This window comes from Peromyscus californicus, unplaced genomic scaffold, assembly GCF_007827085.1.
Source record: "Peromyscus californicus insignis strain IS unplaced genomic scaffold, ASM782708v3 Scaffold_7__1_contigs__length_154581171, whole genome shotgun sequence".
In the NCBI taxonomy this organism is placed as follows: domain Eukaryota; kingdom Metazoa; phylum Chordata; class Mammalia; order Rodentia; family Cricetidae; genus Peromyscus; species Peromyscus californicus.
This window is the reverse complement of record NW_026294595.1, coordinates 39,567,607-39,592,910: the sequence shown is the minus strand read 5'-3', so window position 1 is coordinate 39,592,910 and position 25,304 is coordinate 39,567,607. Positions and strand designations below refer to the sequence as shown.

At 37.2% G+C, this 25,304-nt stretch overlaps 1 protein-coding gene across 8 annotated transcripts in view; it reads right to left on the bottom strand.

The window, feature by feature from the left end:
* The window catches only part of Slc4a10 (solute carrier family 4 member 10), a 265,310-nt gene that overhangs the window by 35,388 nt on the left and 204,618 nt on the right, over nucleotides 1-25,304 (bottom strand). For all 8 annotated transcript variants that reach the window (XM_052726362.1, XM_052726361.1, XM_052726367.1 and 5 more), the window contains 5 exons: nucleotides 23,290-23,464; nucleotides 22,565-22,698; nucleotides 21,924-22,169; nucleotides 5,028-5,133; nucleotides 1,194-1,355 (listed from right to left, as the gene is read on the bottom strand). In XM_052726362.1, coding sequence (XP_052582322.1) covers nucleotides 1,194-1,355; nucleotides 5,028-5,133; nucleotides 21,924-22,169; nucleotides 22,565-22,698; nucleotides 23,290-23,464 — 823 coding nt within the window. The remainder of the gene's footprint in view (nucleotides 1-1,193; nucleotides 1,356-5,027; nucleotides 5,134-21,923; nucleotides 22,170-22,564; nucleotides 22,699-23,289; nucleotides 23,465-25,304) is intronic.

Sequence of the window (25,304 nt, the reverse complement as noted above, 5' to 3'; positions counted from 1 at the left end):
CTAGTCTCACTGTCTCTGACACACCAAGATTTTTTTTTTCTTAACATGGGTTCTGGGGCTCTGGATTCAGGTTCTCATACTTACAAGGCAAGCACTGCACTGACTGAATCATCCCCCAAGTCCTACAAGGACATGTTTGAGTAATTATCCTTAAGCAATTGTCAACAGTATTTGTTTTCTGTTAGTATGCTTTTGCAACATATACACAAAATACTTAGGATTGAGGTTCCCATATACCATATTAATCAGGTTAAGCTGGGGTGGAGGAAATGAGTCTGTTATCTTAGCAAAGGAGGTGACAGAAAAGGCAGCTCTCTGTGGAAGGGACTCTTTTTGACACATTTGCCAAAGTGGAATGCTTTTGAGATGTGTATCTCAACCCGAAAATGTCTGTTTGCTTGGTTTTCTTTTCTGTGTCACCCTCTGTCCCTTTTCATGGTGGAATAAGACATGATAGATGTTACACTGCAGTTAAATGTTGAACTCATTGATTCTCTGTCTGCTTCCCAAATATGCAGATACATGCACAGCGGGTTAGGGGAAAGGACTGATGCTTTTAAAAGAAGAGAAAAATAATGTTCTAGTGAGCATTGCAGGGGCTTCTCCATTCAGAGCAGTGGTTCAGTGGGTCGGGACCCCCTTTGCACGTAAACAACCCTTTCACAGGGTTTGCCTAAGGCCATTGGAAAATACAGGTATTACCATTATGATTCATAACAGTAGAAAAATTACAATTATGAAGTAGCAATGAAAATAAATTTATGGTTTAGATCACCAGAACATAAGGACCGCTGTTAGGAAGGTTGAGAATCAGTGACTTAGAGAGTGTAACAGTTGTTGTTCCTCTGAGGTAACTGTCAGGCTGGAATAGGCCCCTTTGTCCACTGGGAAAGAATGTGACAATCAGTAAGATGACAGGTGCTTAGACTTTACAAACTATAAGTGGGGAGGGAAGTCCTGGCACTTTCAGTTAGAAGTGAAACCTGAAGGGCCTGTGCCTCCTCAGGTACCCATGTCACAGAAGTGCTCCCCCTTCCCACAGCCAACCTCTAACTTGCCAGTTCCCTCATGGCCAAACCTCTTCATGGTTCCCTTCATTCCTCGGTAACTCTTCTTTGTCCTCAAGCATGTAGGATCTCATAACAACTGCACTGTGGTTTATATTTGGGTCAGGAGTATTAGAACCCAAGTACCTTGGTTGGGAAATACCGGCTCGTCTTGAACTGCTTCAGGGTGGCTGACATGGTGACTGTGGAGAAGAACAGGATCACCGACCAAAAGAGAACATCTGGCACATAGGGATGGCCATGGCCACAGGCGCGCCCAACATACTCACCATGCAGTGATCTGCACTCCTGCACAGGAAGGGAAACAGAGCTGGTAAAGAAAGCCCAGTGCTTTTCTTCCATAAAGCTAACACCTGATCAGCTGCAGCTGAGATATCAAGACTGTCTGCTGATGGCACCCACAAGGATTTAGCAGATATGATACTTGCTTTCAAAATTCTCCTTGGATAGGTATTAAATCTAACATCTATTAAGTTTAAGATAACAGATGTACTCACAGTGTGGTAAGTTTGATAATGTATAGTTTATACTAACGTCAGACACATGATGACAAGATACTTAAACATATCATTTTTACCATATTTTACACCAACAGCACAGATAGATGTTCTCATTTATATTTGCTATCTGAGAAAGCCAAGGCATGGAGAGGTTGAGCAATGTACTTCAGCCCCATCAATGCTGTGTGGTAGAGCTGGGCACATGCACCATTCCTACAGCATATTAAAAACAATAATTATTTAGGAAAACTTATTTAAAACTACCAAGGAAGACAAGAAGGGCACAGGAAAATGATGATATATAATTAAGGAAATGGACCTTGAATCAGATATGGCAACTATTGAATTCAAAGAAAAAAATTACTACATGAGCAAGGCAAAGTTCATGTCTATTATTCTGAGATATAATAATATATATGTGTGTGTATATATATATATATATATATATATATATATATATCCTTTCTTCTTTCTAAAAAGAGAAAGAAAAAATATTTTAAATTACTACCTTAGCCATTAGGTGGCAGCAAAGTCAAATAGAACTTCAAGACAAAACAACATTTTATATAAGCATTAAATATTTTGAAAGGAAAAAAATATTTCTGTCATCTTGGAAAACTTTTTTATTCTAAAAATTATATTACTCTGTTCCAAAATAAATAAAAAATAACAGCTTAAAGAAGCCAGTAAATTCTTTAGTAATCTAGGTATTCTGAATTGAATTGTGCAATCACAGGAAGAAAAATGTAGAGACACAGTCTTTTCACTGAGCCAAGCCTCAAGCCTCCCAGTCCTCTGTAACATAAAATTAAGTCCTCTGAAAGATTTTAGAATAAACAGGTGGCTACATTGTCATCTGAAATAACCAATCAACCAGTAAACTCTACTTGACCTAGGTGCCCCATCCAAAGATTCTGGAGAAATACTATCAGTATAATTTATAATCACTTAACAAAGCCGGCAGTATCTTTCTTGTTAGCTAAATTTCAATTATTCATGTTAAGCTGATTCAGAGCACAGAAAAACAGCTATTGAAAAACTACAGAATAAGCCTCTAGGCATTATTTATAGCTTTAATTTTTCCGTCTCTAAAACAGAATAAGAAAAAAAAACTGAGTCCTTGAATTTTTCAATCTTTTTTGTGTGCCCGTTCAGAAAGCTTGGAACAATTACTGCACAATGTAATGTGTAGCAGGGTGTCTGAGCAGAGAGGTGAGAGTCCCACATACTGCAAACTGAATCATGAGCACCTGCAATCTTTCCTGCAGGTGTGAAAGGCTTCTAAGCATTCCCTGGATGCAGCTAGGTCATATCCTCTACTCCTAATAAGACAGATACTAGATCATTCAACTGCCTTATCTACAACAAACCATAATCTAAGCCTAGTTATTCCAACTCAGGCAGATTGTAAAATATTAGTTTTTCTTGTTTTCCAGGGGATAGGGTCTCTAATTTCAAAAAGTAAATTTTGTGACCTGCAAAATTCAACATTTGTTTTCAGTTTTATGCTGTCTGTGTACACACACACACACACACACACACACACACACACACACACACACACACACATGCTAAAAAGCATTGAAGCAATTTTCAATCAACTGATAATCACTTGCAAATACTTTTTCTTTTCGTTTTAAAAATTTGAGATTATAATATAATTACACTTCCTCCTTCTTTTTCCTCCCTCCAAATCTTCCCATATACCCCTCCTTGCTCTCTTAAAATTCATGGCCTCTTCTCCATTAATTGTTATTACATGCATATATGATTAAACTATGCCTAAATATTCTTTAGAATGGTTGACTTTGAGATATTGCTGACTAGACTTATGCATGTGCATAGAGACAGAAATCTAAGTATACTAGCTTGCCATAAAGTTGAATTAAATAGTAAACACATGGGATGGAAGTAGTCTGTAACAGGCTTTCTCCTGAGCTACCAACCAGCTCCCAAAACATGACATAGAGACTTACTACTAGTTATGAATGCTCGGCCTTAGCTTATGCTTGTCTTGCTAGCTCTTGTAACTTAATTTAACTTGTTTCTCTTCATCTAAGTTTTGTCTCAGGGCTTTTTACCTTTCTTTCATTCTGTATGTGCTGCTCTGTGTCTGTTGTCTCTCTTTCTCTCTCATATACTTCTCTTTCCTGTTCTCTTCTCTCTAGCCTAGATTCCTCCTCCTACTTATTCTCTCTGCCCACCAGCCCCACCTATCCCTCTACTGCCTAGCTATTCACTGTTTAGCTTTTTGTTAGACCAGTCACAAGACTTAGGCAGGCAAGGTAAAACAGCAACACATCTTTAGATAATTAAACAAATGTATCATAGACAAATGTAACAAATGTTTACATAGTTAAAGTAACATTCCACAACAATAGCTCAACATAATCATTCAGTATTTATCAAATATTTAACCCTTTGATTTTGATTCTTTACCCTTTCTGAGTTAGCAAGGTATGAATTAGTAATCATGAGATACAGTATGATAAAAATCAAATGATATATGATATGCCACAAATATAATATGTAAATTAAATGTTACATCACTATTTTCACAAATCTAGTTATAATAGTCATTAATATAATGATTTGTTAATATATATGTTATAAAATAATTATGGTTATGCTGAGGAAAAAACAGCATAACATAAATTAATTAATTTTCATTGACAAGAATCATAGGGCTTTTTCTTTGTGTAACATTCATTCTCATGATTAAGAATGTTTCTGTTCAAAAATAGAAATTATCTATTGAAAACTCTGATACCAACTAATGAAAATAATATGAAATTTCTTCTAAAACAGTAACCTATAGCAGAGAACTTTAAAAATTAAAATAAGTCACCAAATGTTAAATTTTTTTGTCTCTAAAGTATTTTTCACAATCTTCTAGTTGAGCTCAAAACTTTTATTTTCAAATGTTGGGTGGGTAGGGAGGTCGGGAGGTAGGGAGGATCTGGGAGGAAGTGGGAAGGGGAAAACACTATCAAAATATATTTATTAAAAAATCTTAAGTAAAAAATTTGAAAATAATTCACACAACTAACTATATCAATTGTGTAATAAGTCCCTCCCCTCAGCCTGTTCTGAACACTGGGAGAAGCATGTAGAGTAAGGGAAAATATCCTAGGTCCTTCATGTGCAAGGTAGAGTGTGCCCCGCCATGATGGTCACTAGGACTAGTATTTAATGTTTTCAGTTGACTTTAGTCCTGTTCTTCTCTTTGTGCAAACTTTCAGAGCAACTCAGGTGTATGAGAAGAAACATTTTTATGAGGAATGAAAACCCTAAGTATGGATGGATATCTGACATGGAGGGGCTTTAAAACAAAGCTATCACTTGTATAAGTTTGTATTTTCTAAATTCTTACCTTAGTTGCAATAACTGATTAAAATGTCAATAAAAGTCTTACAGTAAATGACTCAAGATGTGAGTTCTTGTGCCATGTTTTACTTACTGACACACTTAGGTTCCCCCAGATTATGTCAGAGGCAGAAATATTGGACTCCCTCCATTCCTTCAGTGTATCATTGCTGGGACTATGTGGCTCCATACAATTACATCTGAAAGAGCAAATAATTTCTTTTCTGAAATTCAAAGCATATACTCGAGGAGTCATTTTCCTAGATAAAGCATTCATCCATCTGACAGACAAGCAGCTGGATCATCTAAACCACTCTCTGAAAGACTATACCAACAATCAGAACTAGAATGCTTGGATACTGCACCACTCAGTGGTTTTTCCTAGAATGAGGGATCATTCCAATGTCTACTTGCCTTAAAAGTTATAAACCACCTGGAAAAATTATAAATATCCTACTTTAGTTATTTGTACAATCATACTGACAAAAAAATGGAATGACATTTAATTCACGCACCGAAGGTCACATTTCACTTTGCCATACAATTCTAATTTAGAGCTTGATTGAAGTGAAAGCCCTAGACAGCTCAGTATTATACTTGCCTTTGTGATGAGTGACAATCCCACTAGAGATCAAACGATCAATATACATTTTTAATGTGCACAGTGTATGAGGTTCTGTGATGGATATTGGATTCATTTCTAATCCTTTTACCTTGTCTATTGGGAAGCATTTTCCTATAGAGACACATTTCAAATGGTGCTTAGGCTCCACAATAACCCACATAGGCCACACAGCTGGAAAGTGCATTAGGCTGCTACTGTGGTTATGTTACTAGAACTATAGAACTGACTTCCAGTGCTAAGATTATTTCTATTGGAAAGCATCTCTCTGCCTAGGAAACTTTCAGTTTCTACTACAGGAACTTGCTTTGTTTCATTCCCACAATTCTTTCACGCTTCATTGCTGTGGATATCTGTATGCCGTGAATGTGTTGCTCCGATTGGTTAAAAAAGTGCTGATTGGCCAGTAGCCAGGCAGGAAGTATAGGCAGGACAAAGAGAGAGGAGAATTCTATGAACAGGAGGGCTGAGTCAGGAGACACTGCCAGCTGCCACCATGAGAAGCAAGATGTGAAGGTAGAACTGGGAAAAAGTACCAAGCCATGTGGCTAAACATAAATAAGAATTATGGGTTAAGTTAAGTATAAGAGCTAGTCAGTAATAAGCTTGAGCTAATGGCCATACAGTTTGTAAATAACATAAGCCTCTGTGTGCTTACTTGGGTCTGAGTGGCTGTGGGACTGGTGAGTGAGAGATTTGTCCTGACCACTGGCAGGCTGGGACACAGGAAAACTCAGCTACATTTCATGGAGTTATACAGTGTATCACTAGAAGACATCCCACTTGAAATGGGCTGTAAGGGCAGGCACAGTTCTGGCCCTCACTAGGGGAACATGGAGTTCCTCCAGCTGAGCTCACTTGGAGAAAGTTCCAGGGGGCAAGTTAGTGACAAGGGTTTTAAGGGAATGGGAAATGGAAGTATTTGCTACCATGGACAGTTCAATAACCTCCACTGGCATCACAAAGAAGAATACCAGCAAAAAGAAACAAAGGCACAGATTTGCAGCAACAATGATTAATTATGGCTGTTCCCAAGTTCCAGACATTATAATAGAATACAGGTTTTTGTGTCAGGAAGCTCAATCATCTATGTAACCATGGGCAAATGACTCAACCACTCTATATTTGTTTTGTTTTATGGGAACTGGGGTTGAAAATGCTCACCTATTAGGACTAATAGGAGGAATAGGTTAACATCACACACAGAGGGGTGTGTGTGTGTGTGTGTGTGTGTGTGTGTGCATTTCTCTGTCTCTTAGAGGGGTGTGTGTATGTCTCTCTCTCTCTCTCTCTTTCTCTCTCTCTCTCTCACTGTGTATGTCTCTGCTTCTCTCTGTCTCTCACCTACCCCTCTCTGTCTGAGTCTCTGTCTCTTGTCTCTCTTTGTGTGCATATATGATGTTTAGTACACATTTGGCTCTCTTTGGAATTGTGGCTGCTCTCATCATAATCATTATTGTTTTTTAGTTCAGTTGTTTAACAAATATTAAAATTTCACCCAAACATGAAAGGAACATCAATGCATTCCTAACATGCTAAAGTTCCCTTCATTTTCTTTCAAAGGAAACTTATATGCAGTCAACTTTACTTATCCAAATTCTGCATTCAGTTTGAATCAACTGTGATTTAAAAATATTCAGAGAAAAACTGTATCTTTACTGAACTCCTGTGGATTAATTCCTTGTCATCATCTCCTAAAGAATGCAGGGTGACAACTCTTTAGATTGAACTATATATCATATGACATAGATATGATACAAGAAAGTATGTGTAGGTTATATGAAAATACTACACAATTGTATAGGAGGAATAACTCAGTCAAGTCCATACTAACAGAATTAGATTTGAATCCTTGTTTGATCCTGTAAGTCCTGTTCTTTCAGCCATGATATGCTGCTTCTAGATATAAGTTGGTGCCATTTCTATCAGGACAGCTAGAAAAGTAAGAATGTTCCAGATCAAATGAAGTGATCTACACTTCACTATGCCTCCCCTATTTCCTTTTTCAGGTCCTGTCTCTTTTAAGATATCCCCTCCAATGCCCTGAACTCTTGCCCTTTATTGCGGCAGCTACATTACCTCCACTGCTCTCATTCCTGCTGCTCAGTGTTCTGTTTCTCAGGGCTCTGTATAAACTTGGTGATGTGGCTTCTCCATTCACTTTGCTCACCATTGTATGGATTTCCTTGGGGCAGTGGTCTCTGCTATTTCGAGTGACTGCATTGTGTTAGTGTGCACAAGGGCATATTGTGCCATTGCATTCCTGGTATTCTATTTTCATTTACGTGTTAACAGTGATTTTCTGAAAGTGCTAAGCTAGATATCTGATATAAAAGCAGCAAACTCAAAGGAGAGACATATTTTGGAGTGTACATTAGTTACTTATGCCTCCCTGGCAGGGTTCTACGGCTAATCACTTTTCTCAAATCAATTCCAAGTTGGAAAATATTTTAGTCTATAAAATATTTATGTTATACATAAAGACATCGTGAATAGCCAAGAAAATCACTGCTCTTTCTAGAGTTCACACACTAGATATCAGGACTCTCAACAGTCAGGTTTCATGGTGTGCATGCTTACTTAGACACTTTAAGTTATCTCTGGGACTTGGCACGCAGCTATCAGTGAAGAGTCTGTCTAGCAGTGTGAGACCTGGGGTCAATCCTTAGTACAGAACCAGGAAAAAAAGTAAACGATCTCTCTATAACCCCTGGAGGCTCAAAAGGGACTTCTGAATCCTGGGCTCTCATGTTCTTAAGCATGAATCAAGAATAAAATGAGGAAAATTTCATACCCTCCCTTGGTAGGAACTCAATTCAAAGTATTCAGAGCCAACCTAAAATCTAAAGCAAAGAAATAAAACAAAAATCAGAAGTAAGCTCTGTGAGGGGATAAAGCCCGAGTGAAGAGCAAATTCTTGTTAATTTCACCCAAACCAATTTCTAGGGACTCTATCAATAATGTGGAAGTATAAATACAAGACTATTGTGGACAAATTTCTAAACAGTCTTTTTAAATAAGAAACACAGAGCCAAATACAGGGGTAACAGCTGAAGAGATCAGATAAATAGCAAATAGCCACAACTAACCTTAGCTTACCACCACGCAGTAGCTTCCCCAGAGAGCTTCTTCCTGTCTAACCTGTCTTTTTATTGCCTTCCTGTTCTGCCTTCTCATTGGCTCTAAGTCCAACCACATCACTTTCTCTTAACTGCCTGTCTATACAGACCTCTAGGTCTCTAAGATTGGTACTGGGATTAAAGGCATGTATCACCACGCTTGGCTGTGACCTTGACCACACAGAGACTCTGCCTGCCATATGATCAGATTAAGGGCGTGTGCTACCACCACCTGACTTCTGTTTATGGCTCGCTATGTGACCTCTGATCTACAGGCAAACTTTATTTATTAACATACAAATAAAATATCACAACATTTCTCCTTTTTATTCTAATGAAACAAAAAAAAGTTATAACTAATATAAGAAAAACTATATACAATAAGTACAATAACTATATACAATATATACAAGCAATAAATACCTCAACAATGTCTGGTCCATTTGCATTTGACAAACTCAGAGAAAATATTCCATTATTCTATTTTGGTAAGTCCAAAATGTACCTGAATCACTTTCTATCCTAACTTATATTACTAACAGAGAACTATCTTACAATGTCTTTCAAATTTATACACTTTACACCTCTTTAGTGAGTTTCTTTTCTGAAACTCTTAACAAAGAAAACTATAACTATAACATCTAATCTTTAACTAACCATAACTATCTAATCTTCAACTCCCTTAGAGACCCAAGAAGGAAATAATATTACCTAATATAACAGGAAGTGCAAACAAGTAACTTCCAGCCTCTGTGTGTTTTTTTGGTTCTGAGTGGCTGTGGGCCCAAATGGGACTGGAGAAAACTCCAGCTACAGACTATTCTTTAGGTATATACTCACAATATTGGATTTTTCAGCTAAATTTATTCATTCAAATCAAATATTTAGCTGAATGGTCTTGGATATGATACTTAAGCAATCTATGGTATAGTTCCTTCATGTATAAAATGGTGATGATAGTCACCAAGTTCACAGGTTATGGTGAGAGCAAACACATTAATATTGACAAAAGCCCCAAGATAGGATCCATCATAAGTAAATACTGATCAGGTGTTTTGTATCATTGTGGTTATTATTGCTGTTGTGAATATCACATCCCCCTGAAATGGAAAGTAGAAGAATCATGAAAGGACCACTTCTCTGCTACATTATTGTTTTTTTCTATATTTTTACTATAGCTCTGTAGCTATAAACTTAAAATCAGGGATAGTGACACCTCTACTAGTTCCTTTATTATTCAAGATTGTGTTCTCTGTCTGTCTGTCTGTCTGTCTGTCTGTCTCTCTCTCTCTCTCTCTCTCTCTCTCTCTCTCTCTCTCTCTCTCTGTGTGTATGTGTGTGTGTGTGTGTGTGTGTGTGTGTGTGTGTGTGTGTGTGTGTGTGTGTGTGCTTCCAACTAAAATTCAAGATTGTTTTTTCAATTTCTGTGAGAATTGAATTGGAATTTTGATGGGGATTTCTGTGAGTCTAAAATTTGCTTTTGGTAGCATGGCCATTTTCACAATATTATTCCTAACAACTCAGGAGCATGGGAGGACTTTCTATCTTCCTGTATCTTCCTCAATTACTTTATCTTAAAGTTTTTATTTTCTAAAGCTATCTTTTACTTCCTTCGTTAGATTCATTCTAAGATATTTTGAGGCTACTGTGAATGCAATTGCTTCCCTGATTTCTTTCTCAGTATGTTTGTTATTTGTATGTAGGGAAGCTGCTGACTTTGACATGTTGATTTTGTATGCTGCAACTTTGCTGAATAATTTATCAACTGTAGAATTCTCCTGGTGGAGTATGCAGGTACTTTTATAGAGAGAGTTATATCATCTGCACATCGGGGTAATTTACCTCTTTCCCTGTTTGTAACCCTTGACCTCTTTCACTTATCTTATTGCTCTAGCTAACTCTTCAAGCAATATACTGAACAAGAATAAAGAGAGTGAACATCCTTGTCTTGTTCCTTATTTTAGTAGAAATTCTTCTGAGTTTTTTTCTCTATTTACATGATTTTGGCAGTGGGATTCCTATTTATTGCCATTAATGATGAATATTCCACCATGCTCCTAGATTCTCTAGGACTTTTATCAGAAAAGATTTTTGGATTTTGTCAAAAAAAAAGCCTTTTTCTGCATCTAATGAGATGATCGTGTGATTTTTGAAAAGCAGTATAAAATGCCTTGTAGAAATGGATCAATTGGCTTAAAATACACTTTTTACAAAAAATGTCCTCTGCCATCCTTTGCTTCCCACAGAAAAGCAAGTTCTCCCAACAATTTTGTTTATATAAATGGCCACAAAGTGATCAGATAAACAATGTAATTAAATGTCCGCATGCAGAAGTCTTTGCTTTTTTTCCCCCCTGAGGGTAATGGAGGTGATCTGTCTTCCCGACACAAGCGCACCCATGGCTGTCTTCTGGAAAGCATGATTTGGTAGAACTCCCTTCAGCCTTGTCACTAATTTTAGTTCCTAGGCTACAGATGCTATCCCTTTGCCTTGGCAGTTATTAATAGTCCCCTCCTTTGTGAACTAAACTGGAAGGGTTTTTTGCCTTTTCAAGCATTTTTATTGACTAAATTAGCCCACAAGAGTGCTTCATAGCACAATACATATTAATACAAGATATAAAAATTACAGTATCATGTTTATAGAAGCCAAACATATTTATGTTTCTTATTTAAATAGTATTCTGTATTATAAAAATAATAAAGCCACACCACAGAATATTTATTTTACATAAAACATCTCTCTCTCTTCCTCTCTCTCACACACACATGCACACACAAACAGATATACTTTCCATTTGAATTTTTCTGTATGCTAACTAGTAAATGTAAAATGTGTAAGTAGAACACCTTATATTACCAAGAAATGCATTTATAAAGAGGAAAATACTCTAAACTATCTGAGTTTGGCTAGTTAATAAATATCTTACAAGTATCTTGTTCAGAGCAATTAGAATGTTAATTTTCATGGTTAAAGGAAATTTCCTTCCACTGATACAAAATATTAGAAAAGCTTCTAAAGATGACTAAAGTAGCTGTGACCCTTAAAACATCCAGCAAAGTTGTGAAGAATGAAGAAATGAACAGGGCATGGAATGTTACAAGACTCAAAATAATCTGATCAAAACTTTACAACAGGAATGGCAGATACCTTGAGTAAATGTATCAAGTCATATACAAAGCATCAGTACATCCATGGCATTACTTTTATATGGGATGCAAGGCATGTGTCCAACAGGAAAGATAAAGCTGAATGGTACAGAGAGATCATACCATCAAATTAGAAGAAGTATTACATTAGAAAAAACTCCACTTATGCCTTATTTGATTATTGATAAATCATAAACCACTAACTTGTTTTTTAAAGCAAATATTATCTGCTTCACAAAAATTGAGCAAACATAAAACTATAGAAAAACAGAAATTCAGAGGAACTTTAGAAAGTTTGCAGGGGCTTTTTCTAGAATATTGCTTCTCTGATTTAATGCTAGCTGGATTCTAGGTCAGAACATCAGCTTCTTGAGGCAGGAAAATGAAATTATCTCACTATCGATGCTGGGATATTTTCATGTAAATTGAAACACCATTAAATTTCACTTCAAATACTTCAGAATACATCCTGAAATTTAGGTCAGCTCAGAAGCAAAGAGAAATTGGGTCAGTACTTCATAGACTGTGAACTCTCTAAGAATAGTCTTTCTATCTCACCAAAATCTGGTGTATAACATGTGACTATTTGATTAATTTGTAAGGAAAGAATTCTCTTTTAAATATTGATTAATGATGTAATGTTCTACCTTCTCATTGTCTTTGACAAGAAAGTGTGGAAGATGAGTCTATTTAGGACCTGACAATCAAACTATAGTCATAGGGAAGTAAAATGGCCGAGAGTAGACAGGAGAACAAATTCCTGACAGAGAGTTGGCGAGGATACAGGGGCATCTACACAGCCCCCAGGGTGTTGGGAGACAGAAAGATGAAGACACACCATCTCTGATCCTGAATGTTTCACAGCTTGTTAGAGGGCCAGCGAGAATGAAACAGATCAATAATGAACTATTTTTGATATCATTGCTCCCGGAAACAACTTTAGCGTTAGAATAAGTTAAGTCAATAGATGAATGAAACTAAACCCCAATTTCTCACCATATACAAAAGACGGAACATATATTAAAGACCTAAATATTAGGAGACCAAAAACCATGAAACTTCTACTAGAAAACAGAGAAATGCTTTAAGATATTGGAATGGGCGAAGGAAGAGTTGGGGAGTGTGACTCGAAAGAACAGGAAACCAAAGCAAAATGAAGAGACTGCATAGCTTCTGCAGAGGGAACAATCAACCAACCAAATGGGATACACTGTTTGAAAGGAATATTCCTGACAAGTACTAATAACCAAAGCATACAAAGAACTCAATTCAGGAGCAAAGGTAATGACAAAATAATCATAATCCAATTTAGAATTAGACAACAGATCTAAACTGGCGTTTTTCCAAGGAAGACAAACATCTTCCAACCAGTGTGTGAACAAAATGCTCCATAAGAACTGTCAGTCACACACAAATCTAAACCATAAGGAGAAATCACTTCACTACTGACGGGACAAATACTGTATCAAGAAAAGAGTGCCGGCCAGAATGTGGAGAAAAGTGAACTCTTCATATGATGGGAATGTAAATTAGTAAAATCATTGTGGAAAACCATAATCTCAAGGAATTAAAAACAGAACTACCATATCCATCAGTACCACTAATGGTTATATATCCAAAGAAAATGAAATCACTTTGTCAAAGACATATCTGCACTCTCATATTTATTGTATAACTCGTCGTAAGAGGCATGAAAAAGAACCAATTTAAGTGCATATCAATTAATGAGTAAAGAAAATTGTATATGCATATAAATGCATATATATGTATAATATATATGAGATATTATTTCTCTAAAAATACCATATAATTTATCATCTGTATGAACATGGATGGTCATTGTGTTAAGTGAAATAAGCCAAGAACAATAAGAAAACCACCACATGTTTGCACTCATATGGAATTAAAAATGTTAATCCCATAGAGGCTGAAAGTAGAGTGTTGGCTACCAGAGTCTGGGGAGAGCAGCAGAGCAGGGGATATGGAAAAGTTTCATGAATCATAATAAGCTATTGTTATACAGGAGCAAGAAGTCATGCTGCTCTGCTGCACAGCAGAGCAACTTAAGTAATGATAACATATTGTTCTTATTAAAAAAGCTAGAAAGAACCAGTTTGGATGTTTCCACCATAAAGAAACAATAATGCTGAATAAATAATTTTACACAGATTTCAACAGTATACAATGTACATATGTTTTCAAACATTAAATGACAAAATGTATGTATATATCAGTTTTAAAAGCAATTGAGTTCAAAATCAAGAGCAGAAAAGAAAGACAGTAAGTGTTTAATAAAAAACAAGAATTAGATGATTCATTTTTCAAATTTACTTTATTTTAGTCTATGTGTTTAAGTGTTTTGCCTGCATATACATATGTACATGACTTGTTTTGCTTGTGCTCATGGAGGTCAGAAGAGTAAACTGGATCTGCTGGAACCAGAGGGATATTTTTGGTTGTGAGCGACCATGTGGATGTTGGGACCCGAATCCAGGTCCTCTGTAAGAACAAGTGCTCTTAATCACTGACCCTTCTCTCCAACCCCAGGTGATTCCTTTATTGATAGCTCATTTGTTGATAAGCATTTTATGGGGTGCCTACAGGTGTATTTGTTTCATTGTAAGATGACGTACAATACACAATTTAGAAGAGAAAATCTTTATGTCAAGATTGCACACCAGTTTTAAAAGTAGCAGTGACTGGATTCCATGGGATATTAAAAGAAGAATAGGACATGAAGTTGGGCAGAGGAGGCATGCGGGGGCAGGGAGTGGGGGGCTGAGGGAGTTGTAGGGGGAAATGTGCAGTACATATAAAAACATATTTATACTATATGTGTCAAGTTCTTTGAAGATACAGTGTTTCCTTAAATTTCATTCCTTATTTTTTGACTAGTGAGTTCTAGTGAACAAACTATGAAAACTCCCTTCATCTTCTTCCTGTATTTCGATTCAGTGTGGTAGACTGACATCCTAGTTCGCCAACTTCCTCCAGATGATTCCTCCACCAAGTCAATAGCCTATCTAAATTTTCAATCAGAACTAATTTTTGGATCCATATATATCCATATATAATTATATATAAATATATATATATATATATATATAGCCACATATAATTATATTTATTCATTCCATGTTAAGATCCTTATAGTGAGTCAAATTTGTTCAAAATTTGTAGATTCAATGATTTTTAAAAACTTGAAGACTAGTTTAAAAGACAAACGGCCAAGGCAGGCACACTATAAAACCCCACAGCTGCCTAGAGGAGAGGACAAGGTTTAAGCCAGCAAGGAGTGCACAGAGGTCAGACACGTGATGGACAAGTAGCTACATGGGGGTGGCAGGGCAGGGGGAGATTTAGAGAAAGAGTAAGGAAGTACGAAGTGTTAGAGACAGCACACTCAGAACAGAGACAGAAGGAAAAGTTAAGTTTTTCCAAGAAATTCAGAAACGCAGGCAGATTTACAGAAAATATTATATCTTTAAAAACAATTGTACAGAAAAAAAATACATTTCAGAGAAACACGGAGGCTAGGGACACAATTAACTGGAGAAAACACTTGCTGCTCTTGCACAGAACCTGGTTTTAGTTCCTAGAACCATCATGGTGGTTTAGAAAGTCCTTCAACTCCAGTTTCAGGATATCCGATACCCTTTTCTAGTCACCATAAGTACCCTTTTCTCTCTTCACACACACACACACACACACACACACACACACACACACACACACACACACACACACAGAGAGAGAGAGAGAGAGAGAGAGAGATTTTTCACTTTACTTGTCAAACTTGGCAAAGGATGATAATTATTTTGAGTATTTTAGTTAACTAAAATGCATTAAGTATGCTTTGACCATTTCTTTTTTCAATTTTTACTTTTTCATTAATTGTTTCATTTATTTTACAGACCAACCAATTTCTCCTCCTCCCTCTCCCCACCTCCTTTCTCAGAAAGGGTAAGGCCTCCCATGTGAGTCAACAAAGCATGGAATACCAAATTGAGGCAGGCCCAAGCTCCTCTCCCCTGACTTGACCATTTTTGTAGCATTATGATAGGATTAAGGGGGTCAAAATTGTTACTTAAGTTTTTAAATCTTAAACAAGACTCAAATCTAGTTGTGTAACTAAGAGAAAAGACATTGAGTATAATTCCAATCAGCAGCATTTATTTTTAAAAATGACTATCTTTTCACAGATAAAGGAGGATAAAGTAAGTATTGGAGCATAGAAAAAATGAAACTATCAACAGAGACAAAAGCAAAAAAAAATTTCTCAGCACTTAGTAGTAGGCACTCTCCTTTAGAAACTTGGAAAGGAGCAAGGAGGGCTCGGGGGGGGGGGGGGGACGCATGAATCTCCCTGGGAAGGGGAAATAGAATAGATATCGCGGGTGGACTAGGGGCGAATGTGTGGGAGCCCACAGTGACTCCATCTTGTGGCTAATTCCATCTTGACTTAGGGTCAGAGAGTTCAAGCTGGTTTTTGCTTCTCAGGACTGAATAACAGGATGTTTTGTCAAAGGCTGTGGTCACCAGATGTTCTGAGAATTAAGGAGATGTTTACCCTTGTCTGTACCTTGTCCTTAAAAGCTAAGGAGGTCTTTTTGCCTCCTTGTTTTCTGTACATAAAGGCCATGAGGAATAAATTTGGGGCTGCAGTATTTACTGACGGTCCTCCCGATTGATTCTATTCTCTGTCTTGTCTCTTCTTATTCCTCACTCCCTTATTTAGCTGCTGTTTGACAGGTCGGCTAGTCCTGACAAGAGTGGGGACAGAAATAGGAGGGATCGGGCTGGGGAGGATGGAAAGAGAGAGAGTGCAGGGAGAGACAACTAAAACTGAGGGGCATCTCAGAGATGAACTAATAAACCTAGTGCAATGGAAACTCCCAGGAATCTACGAAGGGGACCCTAACGAATACTCCCAGTAATGGCGGATATGGAGCTTGAAACAGCCACCTTCTGTAACCAAGCAAGACGTCCAGTGGCGTGACTGGGACTTCAACCCTGCCATAAAACCATCGACCTATAATCTGTCCTGCCTGCAAGATGTGCTGGAGTAAAGGTGAAACAGTAATAGTGACCAACCAATGTCTGGTCCAGCTTGAGACCCATGCCATGACCCCACCACTGACACTGCCTGAATAAAGGAACACGAGGCTGGATAGCCCAGAGACCTAGGACAGAAGCAAGTAATACTAGGGGGAAAAAGACAAAAAAATTCAGCATAAGATGCCTAATGATATTCTGCTACACTCATAGATTGGTGCCTAGCCCAATTGTCAGTTGTCATCAGAGAGGCTTCATCCAGCAAATGATGGAAACAGATGCAGAGGCCCACAGCCAAATATTAGGCAGAGCTTGGGGAATCCTGCAGAAGAGGGGGAACGATTGTAGGAGGCAGAGGTGTCAAGGTCACGACAAGAAAACCCACAGAACCAACTATGCAGGGCTCATAAGGGCTCACAAAGACTGAACCAATAATCAGGGGTCTGACCTAGGACCTCTGCATATGGGAACTGGGGGCTGTCTCTGATTTGTTTGCCTGCTTTGGGTACCCTTTCCCTCCTACTGGGTTGCCTCATCCAGTGTTATATGAGGGGAGGTGCCTAGTCTTATTGCAACTTGATATGCCATGTTTGTTTGATGTCCTTGGGAGGCCTGCTCTTTTCTGAAGGGAAATGGAGGAGGAGTGGACAGGGTGGGGATTGGTAGGTGAGGAGGAAAAGGAAACTGCAGTCAGGATGTAATATATGAGAGAAGAATAAATTCAGAAAAGTAAAAAAAAAAAAAAGGAACTTGAAAAGTATGTTTTTAACTTTAATCTACATATATATGAGAAACTCAGGTAATATACCCTGAATTTTGCTTTAACTCATATATTTGCAAAGTACAAGGTATACATGTTTTAAAAATTAGATTTTTTAGGTTAGTATGAAAAGTAGTGGCTTTGACAATGTCATTTTCATATGTAGGTGCCATACATTGTTCTCATGTATTCTCCTCCCCCGCTGCCAGCACCCTCTGGCTAGTTCCCATCCTTACCCATGGTGATCCCTTTCTCTCTTCTTGTCCTATGCATGCTTTCTTACTCTTTCTTCAGTAGCCATCCTTGAGAACCTTACTATGTACTGAAGAAACATTTCATCTTACACAAGCATAACATTTTATTTTTTGCCATTCCTTAAAATCAAAGCTACCAGGGAAAAAATGATTCCTTCAAACTCATTACTTATTGCTAATGTGACATATTCAGTTTGATCATCTGGTGTAAAATATACTTAAAACTAAATAGATTATCTTGACACTTGCTCTTGGCACAATAAAAGGGAAGTGTGTATTTTCAAATGTAAGGTCTACATATTACCACATTGTAAGGTTAAGATGCCAGAAAAGCTAGGGAATTTTTGTTATTGTTTATTTAATTCAAGAACATTTTGCTATTTGGTTGGTATACTAAAGGGAAATTTGAATATAGAATAGAAGGGCCAAATTTTACAAAGCGTATCTGAAATGTAGAACCTAAGGATGCTGGCATTTTCCCAATATCTTCTTCCTGAATACAACATATGGCATATATAGTGTAACATATATGCAATTACAGGAACATTCAGTTTGCAAAAATCACAATCTCAGATGTAGTGTGTCCAGGCCATAACATTTTCTAGGAACTTTTCAAATGAAACCCGTGAAAGCATGAAGCCAGCAATATCTAATGTAGAAATCCTGATGTGGGCATTGGTAAGATGAGCCTTAAAAATTAATGGTCACAAGGACAGGACAAGACAGTCGCTACAATGTCACACTGACTTCATGAAGCAGAGAGAGTACACAAAACATTATTGTAATAAAATGGCTGTTCTTAGCAGCCAGTTTCAAATTCCTTTTCTACAAATAATTAAAAAGCACATGATGTACAACAAAAAGGTTGATTTTGTTTCTCGAGAAAGCAAGTCATGACAAGACCTGATAAAAGCCGTGTACTCATAGAAAAAAGAAGACTGTTCAATTCATAAAATTAATTCCAATGGTAGAATTTAGAGCTGTTTAATGGGTGTGTATATTCAAACTGGGGTACATTTGGCAAACAACCACAATGTAAAAACAAATAGGAGTCAGGACAGTGCCAGCCTGTGGTCAGTACTGTGCCCAGGGAGACTGTCATTCAGTTTCTGCAATGCTCATTTGAGGTGCCGCTGGCAGTAGGACTTCACTGTCCGTCCTGCCGAATCAGCCTGTCTAGCCCCTTACCATTGGTGAAGAGCTAAGTGTGGGTGATGGGCCCAGAGAGCAGCACACACTCCATGCCTAGTGCTCACACAGCTAGGTCACAGCGCCCTGTGCTCTCCAAGGAAAAGGGGACTTGTGAAGATCCTCTCCCATGTTCTCTGATCTATGGAGATCCTAGCTTTCAATGTTTTTCCCCTGACAGGGGAAACAAGGGTGTTAGAGGAACAGAGAAAGGCAATGGAACCCAGTGTATGGAAGGAGGCTGAGGGAAGTAGAGAGGTACAGGAGCAGGAGGGTGGTGGAGAAGAGTGGGAAGGAGAATCAACAAGACAACTTTTGTTTGAAAATTCCACTATGAAACCTAACAGTGTGTAGACTAACCAAAAATTAATTTTTAAGAAAGATTTGTTTTTTTTTTTAAGAAGCAGAGATGGAAACATGGGGACATCAGGACCTGGGCCCCTTGTCTTTTGATCACCATGCTAAGTAAGGCCCATGGGTACAGTAAGCTTCACTTTCAGGCATCCATGTGTCATTAATTGTATTTATTGCTACCACCTGTCTGGCCCTCATCATTTTTTTGACTCCTTGAAAGCTCTGACTCCGTGTTACTCACCCTGTCTCTGACATCTCTGTGATTTCCTTTCTCTCGGCTTCCATTCCTCATTTCAAAGTGATTCTTTTACATCGTAAATTGTCTTACCAATGATCTCACTGCCCTCTCCAACAGGCGTAGTTTCACTTCCTTGACACCCAATGGCCTAGGTATACTTTCTCCAGTCCTTTGCCACCTTCTCTTTTATTAATTTTTGGCTAAATGGCTTCTCATTCTACCTTCTCTCTCAATATAACAGTTTCTTAAAGCTAATAATAATCTTTTAAAAAGTTCTTTCCTTAATTTTGTCGGATCTCTCTTCTTCCCTAAAGATTTGTGATACAGTCTTGTCTCTTGCCTTCTACAACTGTCGCCATTTTTAAACCTACATGCCCGCAATAATCTCCATGACTCTAACTTTAAGCTAATTACATTATCTAGGGCTCAACCCTTGTTTCTTAAGACTTTTCTTTCTGCATGAAAGGATATACAACCGTGTTTTTCAGTTTACATACCTAAGAAATTGCTACCAAAGTTGCAAGAACAGTTGGTGCCTTCCTATCACAGCTTTTACCTGCTTTATTTGTTCTACATGTTTTCTCTCAGACAATTTATTATTATTTGTCAATGCACTAAAAATTGTATCAAATTAATAAGACCTGGGCGGCATTTCTGGCTTTACCACTATCAATCTGATTCCAAATGTTTTAAAACTTTAGTGACTCTCCAATATCCTGTGCATGTCTTCTATGTGAACACCATCCCTATCCTACTCCTTAACATTTTCCTCCAAAGTTCATGTCAAAGTGAGGTACTCATCTGATGTGGCACCTTAACATTCTGTACCAATAGCTCAATACAGCGTTCATCTCTTTATTCTGTCTCTCTATATTCTGTCATACATAGTAAGGTCTTCGAGGTAAGAATATTATTCACTGTGGCTATACTAGCTTCTAGTTTAGTGACTAGCATTAAATTATGGCTGGTTTGAGTCTGTAACCAGAGATAATTATGTATCCTAACAAAGATAACCAAATTCAGTTCTACTTTCTTTTCAATAAACATACTAATGGGCATTGACATGGCTCAGCAGGTAAAGGTACTTACACCAAGTCTGACAACCTGAGTTCAATGTCCAGAAAGAGGGAAGAGATGCTTTCAAGTTTTTCTCTGACTGCCACATGTGCATTGCAGCAATGTGCTCACCGATCCATCAGTCAATAAAAGGAATGTGAGCACGTGTCTGTATGATGTGTGATTCTGACCAAATTACTCTCTTATCTGCCTCTTCTGGAGTGCCCAGGACATCCACCTATTTTCTTCATGGCCTTATTCACAATACCATCAATATTATTTTTATTTGGAAAATTATTCTACATGTAAATCTTGAATTTTCTTGCTTCCAATTAGAGGTACTTTGTTTTTCTCCAAAGGCCAAGAAAATGTTTAATACTAAGAACCATGTCATTTTTAACAATGAATCATTATCTCACTCTTTAAAAGTTATAACATTAAACTACTATTATGTAATTTTGACATCTAAGTGGTGCTGGTGGCTGGAATAGAGGTTAAAATGCCTGATGAAAAATACATCACTTCAAACATTTTCTCTGTGAAATTCCATATATAAATGGAACAAAAATTCTAAACTTAAATAAAAGTACTATTTACTCATCATATATACTCTATAGGTTCAGTGTCTGAGCGATTCCTGATTTCTAGTGTACCAAAATTAGAAAGCTCTAATTCCTCTTCAGTCTTGAACTGTAATATCTTCTTCAGTAATTAATACTTAAAAATGTTTATCACAAACATCCAAAAGCAAAATTAAACCTTAAGTTTGTTGTTTTCATCTGTTTTTAATCACAATTTCAAACATCAAACTACTACAACTTAGAATTGAAGAGTTTCTTTCACTTAGTTGCTTTAAATCTGAACTTAAAAGAAAAGCAAAATGATACAGTTTGGAAAAACAAAACCAATCTGTATTTATATTGACTTGGTTAATTATGTGTTTATTTTATGAAACACTCGACAAACAGAGCTTTAGAACGATATTCTTGGCAGAGATGCTGTAACAAGAACCCAAGGATCAGATGTGTGGCTGATTAGATGACTTAAAATCCTGTTCAGCTCTAAAGGTCAAGGATGTGGGTCATGAATCAATTTAAGGCATACTCTGTGCTGAGTAAGGTCGTCCTATTTCTTAAACAATAGCAATATTTGTGAAAAGAAAAGCCTGGCAGCCAAGAGCGGAAATCAGACTTACGAGTACTGTGTCAGCAGTTCCAAATCGTTGTGCATATTGATTGGGTAGGCTTCACTGAGTTCAAACAATTTCTCCAGGGCTTCATAGATAAAAATGATGCAAATAAGAGAAGCAAAAGCTTCTTCGGTAAACCGAGTGATATAGCAGACAAGGGAACTCGCATCAGTGGCCACAAGGATGATACACAAGGTTGCAGTCCAAAGCCCAATACTGGCTCGTAAAGACAAGTAGGACAGCCCATATTCTCTAGGAGAAATGGGAAAGTGTGGGAAGAAGGTCATTTTACAGCTTGCTACCATGTAAATAAGTGGAAATAAGCCTAGTTCAGGAAGTCAAAGTGAGTAACCACATCCCATGGTCTCTGATTTCAAGACTTTGTCTATAGAGAAATCTAATGGGATAAGCTAATGAAGGTTTTTTTGGTGTTTAAAACTGAATCTTATTTATTATAAATATTACATGTACGATATATGCATAAATCTTTTAACTTTTCCTTCATTTCGATTGAGAGACAAAACTAAAAAACTGAATCATACTAGCCAATTTCACTTCTATCCACAGACCTCCAAAATTGATGTTGGGTGAAGAAAAAACCCACACCAATGGAGAAGCATATAGTAGGCAAGAGTAATGATACTTACTTGCAAAATTTAAACAAAATCTTTTCGAACACCAAAACAGGTCCTGTACTGCCTAATATGGTAAGGGGCTGTCCACCAAAAAGAGAATAGGCTATCCCAGTCATAGATGCTCCAAAGAGGGATTCGATTGCACTCTGTGAAAAAAAAAATATGAATGGATCCATTACCTAAGCTAAATAGGTAGTCACTGTAATAGGTATAAACATTTCAAATATGTTGGCTCACATTTTTACCCTTCACCATGTTATTCCTAGCAACCCCGGGCAGAATATGGGAAATGAGGCTGAGAAAATGGCATGTGGTAGTAGAAAATTAGTGACAGCCACTGGGAAGTATAATTTATACCTTCTTGCTTCATTTTTTTTTATTGCTTTACAAAATATTTAAATATTTTCAGAGTCAGTGTCTAAACAGAAGCATGGCTCAGATTTTTTGAAAAATACACTGAACTTAAGACTGATGTAGAATTTTAGATTTAGGGACGTGGCATCAGGCCATAGTATTGTATAAGATTCAAAATAAGTATTTCCAAGACATTCTTATTCCCAGATCACCAGCTCCACTAGCCATGTAGGAAACTCATAGGAAGTTTGTTTGTTGAACCATGTATCAAATCTCTCTTCAAAACCCAAATCCAATGCTTGCTTACATAACTACAAATCTTAAGAAAAAAAAAGAAAGAAACAGATTAAGGTTCGAAGTTCAGAGAAAAGTGTAATACATACTATGCGACCTTCAGTTGCCTCTCCCAAGAGTCCTCCAAAGGTGATGACAGGAGACATGCACGCGCAGTAGAGAAACAGGAAAGATGCTAAGCACTGCAGGCTGAAAGCATCTCTGAAGTCACTCCAGAAGAATGGAGCTTTTCTTTTGATATCTAATATAAGTCCCCCAAAAATCCTAAGACATGGGGGGGAAAACACAATAGTGAAACCCAAAGATAAAAGCACATAAGTTAAAATGTGCATTTTGTTCTGTTGCCCGGTCACAGTAATATTTTCCATCAGCAGAGATGAGACCCATATTAGCCTACCACGTTGCATTATAATGACCTACAAGATTAGCTTTGCACTACTACAATACCCCAAATATCATGCCTACAACTAAAAAAAAATCAGAGTTTCTCAAACAAGATCCAGGGATTCATCAGTCAAATTTCAAATAATGAGATTCATAGGTTATTCCAACGTCTGTGTCATTTCTTTATTAACCCACACCATCTAAACTCAGGCCTTCACTATCAACCTTGGAAATGTTTTCTAATACTTTGCCCTTAATTCAGTGTAGCAGAAAATGAGACAGAGAGACAACTAGTCTTAGTGAATGCTAGTAGTAAACATCACCTTAAAGAGAATAAAGCCCTGTTCAATCACAACTTCAGTCACCTAGTCCCTCTGCTAATAAAAAAAGTCCCTCAACAAAAACCTGTCTAAGAGGACAACTAAAAGGGCGTGTGGATATCAACATTCAATAGCGACTGATAGACTCTGAGATTGTTTTTAGTTACATCATCAAACTAGATAAATGTTATTTTTATCTACTATTGCCAACACACATTCTAACACCTATCAATTACAAGATAATAATGACCTTTCCTGGAAATAATTCACTTATTCCAAATATGACAAAGAAACACCTTGAAACACTTCAAAGGGTTTTGTTTTTGGTTCAGGAGTTTTAAATTGTAAATTGATGCTTAAAATCTGAGTGCTAACTTTAATATCTTAAGAATGGGAACATTAATAAGTAGGGATTCTCATTATTTGAATATTTGATAACATTAAAATTTAATATTTGATATTAAAATTTTATTTCATTTCATGGAATAAAGATTTGATCTTAAAGTAAGACTGCAATATGGTTCCTATGTGAAGGTCAATAATTAAAAAATATTTTTAAGTTGGACAGGGTGGCACATGACAATTGGCCCAGCACTCCAGAGGCAGGAGGCAGAAGGGTTGTGAGTTCGAGGCCAATCTGGAACATACAGCAAGACCTTGTCTCAAAAAAAGTAATAAATCAAAAACCTGTGAGGTTCTGTAATTCTAAAACTATGCTGACTGTTCTTGGATTATAAAAATTAAACTTTGGTTAGTTTATGAGTATTCCTTGCAGTATTATCTCAAAAATAATTGTTTTCTTAAGAATCAAGTTCTATTTGACCTTGAAATTATACTCAAAATAACTGATTTTTTTCTTCCACTTATTTATTGTGTGTGTGTGTGTGCATGTGTGCGTGTGTGTGTGTGTGTGTGTGTGTGTGTGTGTGTGTGTGTGTGTGTTGTCAGAGGACAACTTGAGGGAGTCAGCTCTCTGCTTGTACCATGTGGGTTCTGGGGATGACTCAGACAGTCAGGCTCGGCACTGAGTCATCTTGCCAGCCCTTTCCTACTATTTTAATTCCCCTGATCTGATGGAGACACAGTAATTGTCTATTAGTAACTATCTAATAATATGTGAGTGCAAAATCACTGTTTGTCTAGTGATTTCTTCAACCATAAATGATTGAGAAGAATAAAATTTTGAGACAAAAGGATATTTGAAACTCAGATGCTTCCAGAGAACATGTGGACTGTATACATATACAAACTCTTACAGGCCACTCTAACTGTGTTTGGTGAAACATATGCAAGTTAATGCTGAATAGTTTCTATTTCTGAATAATATGTTACCTTGTCAAAGTCACAGTTCAAAGTAGATTTATTCTACTAGCATCCATTTATGATTTATACCCTACCTA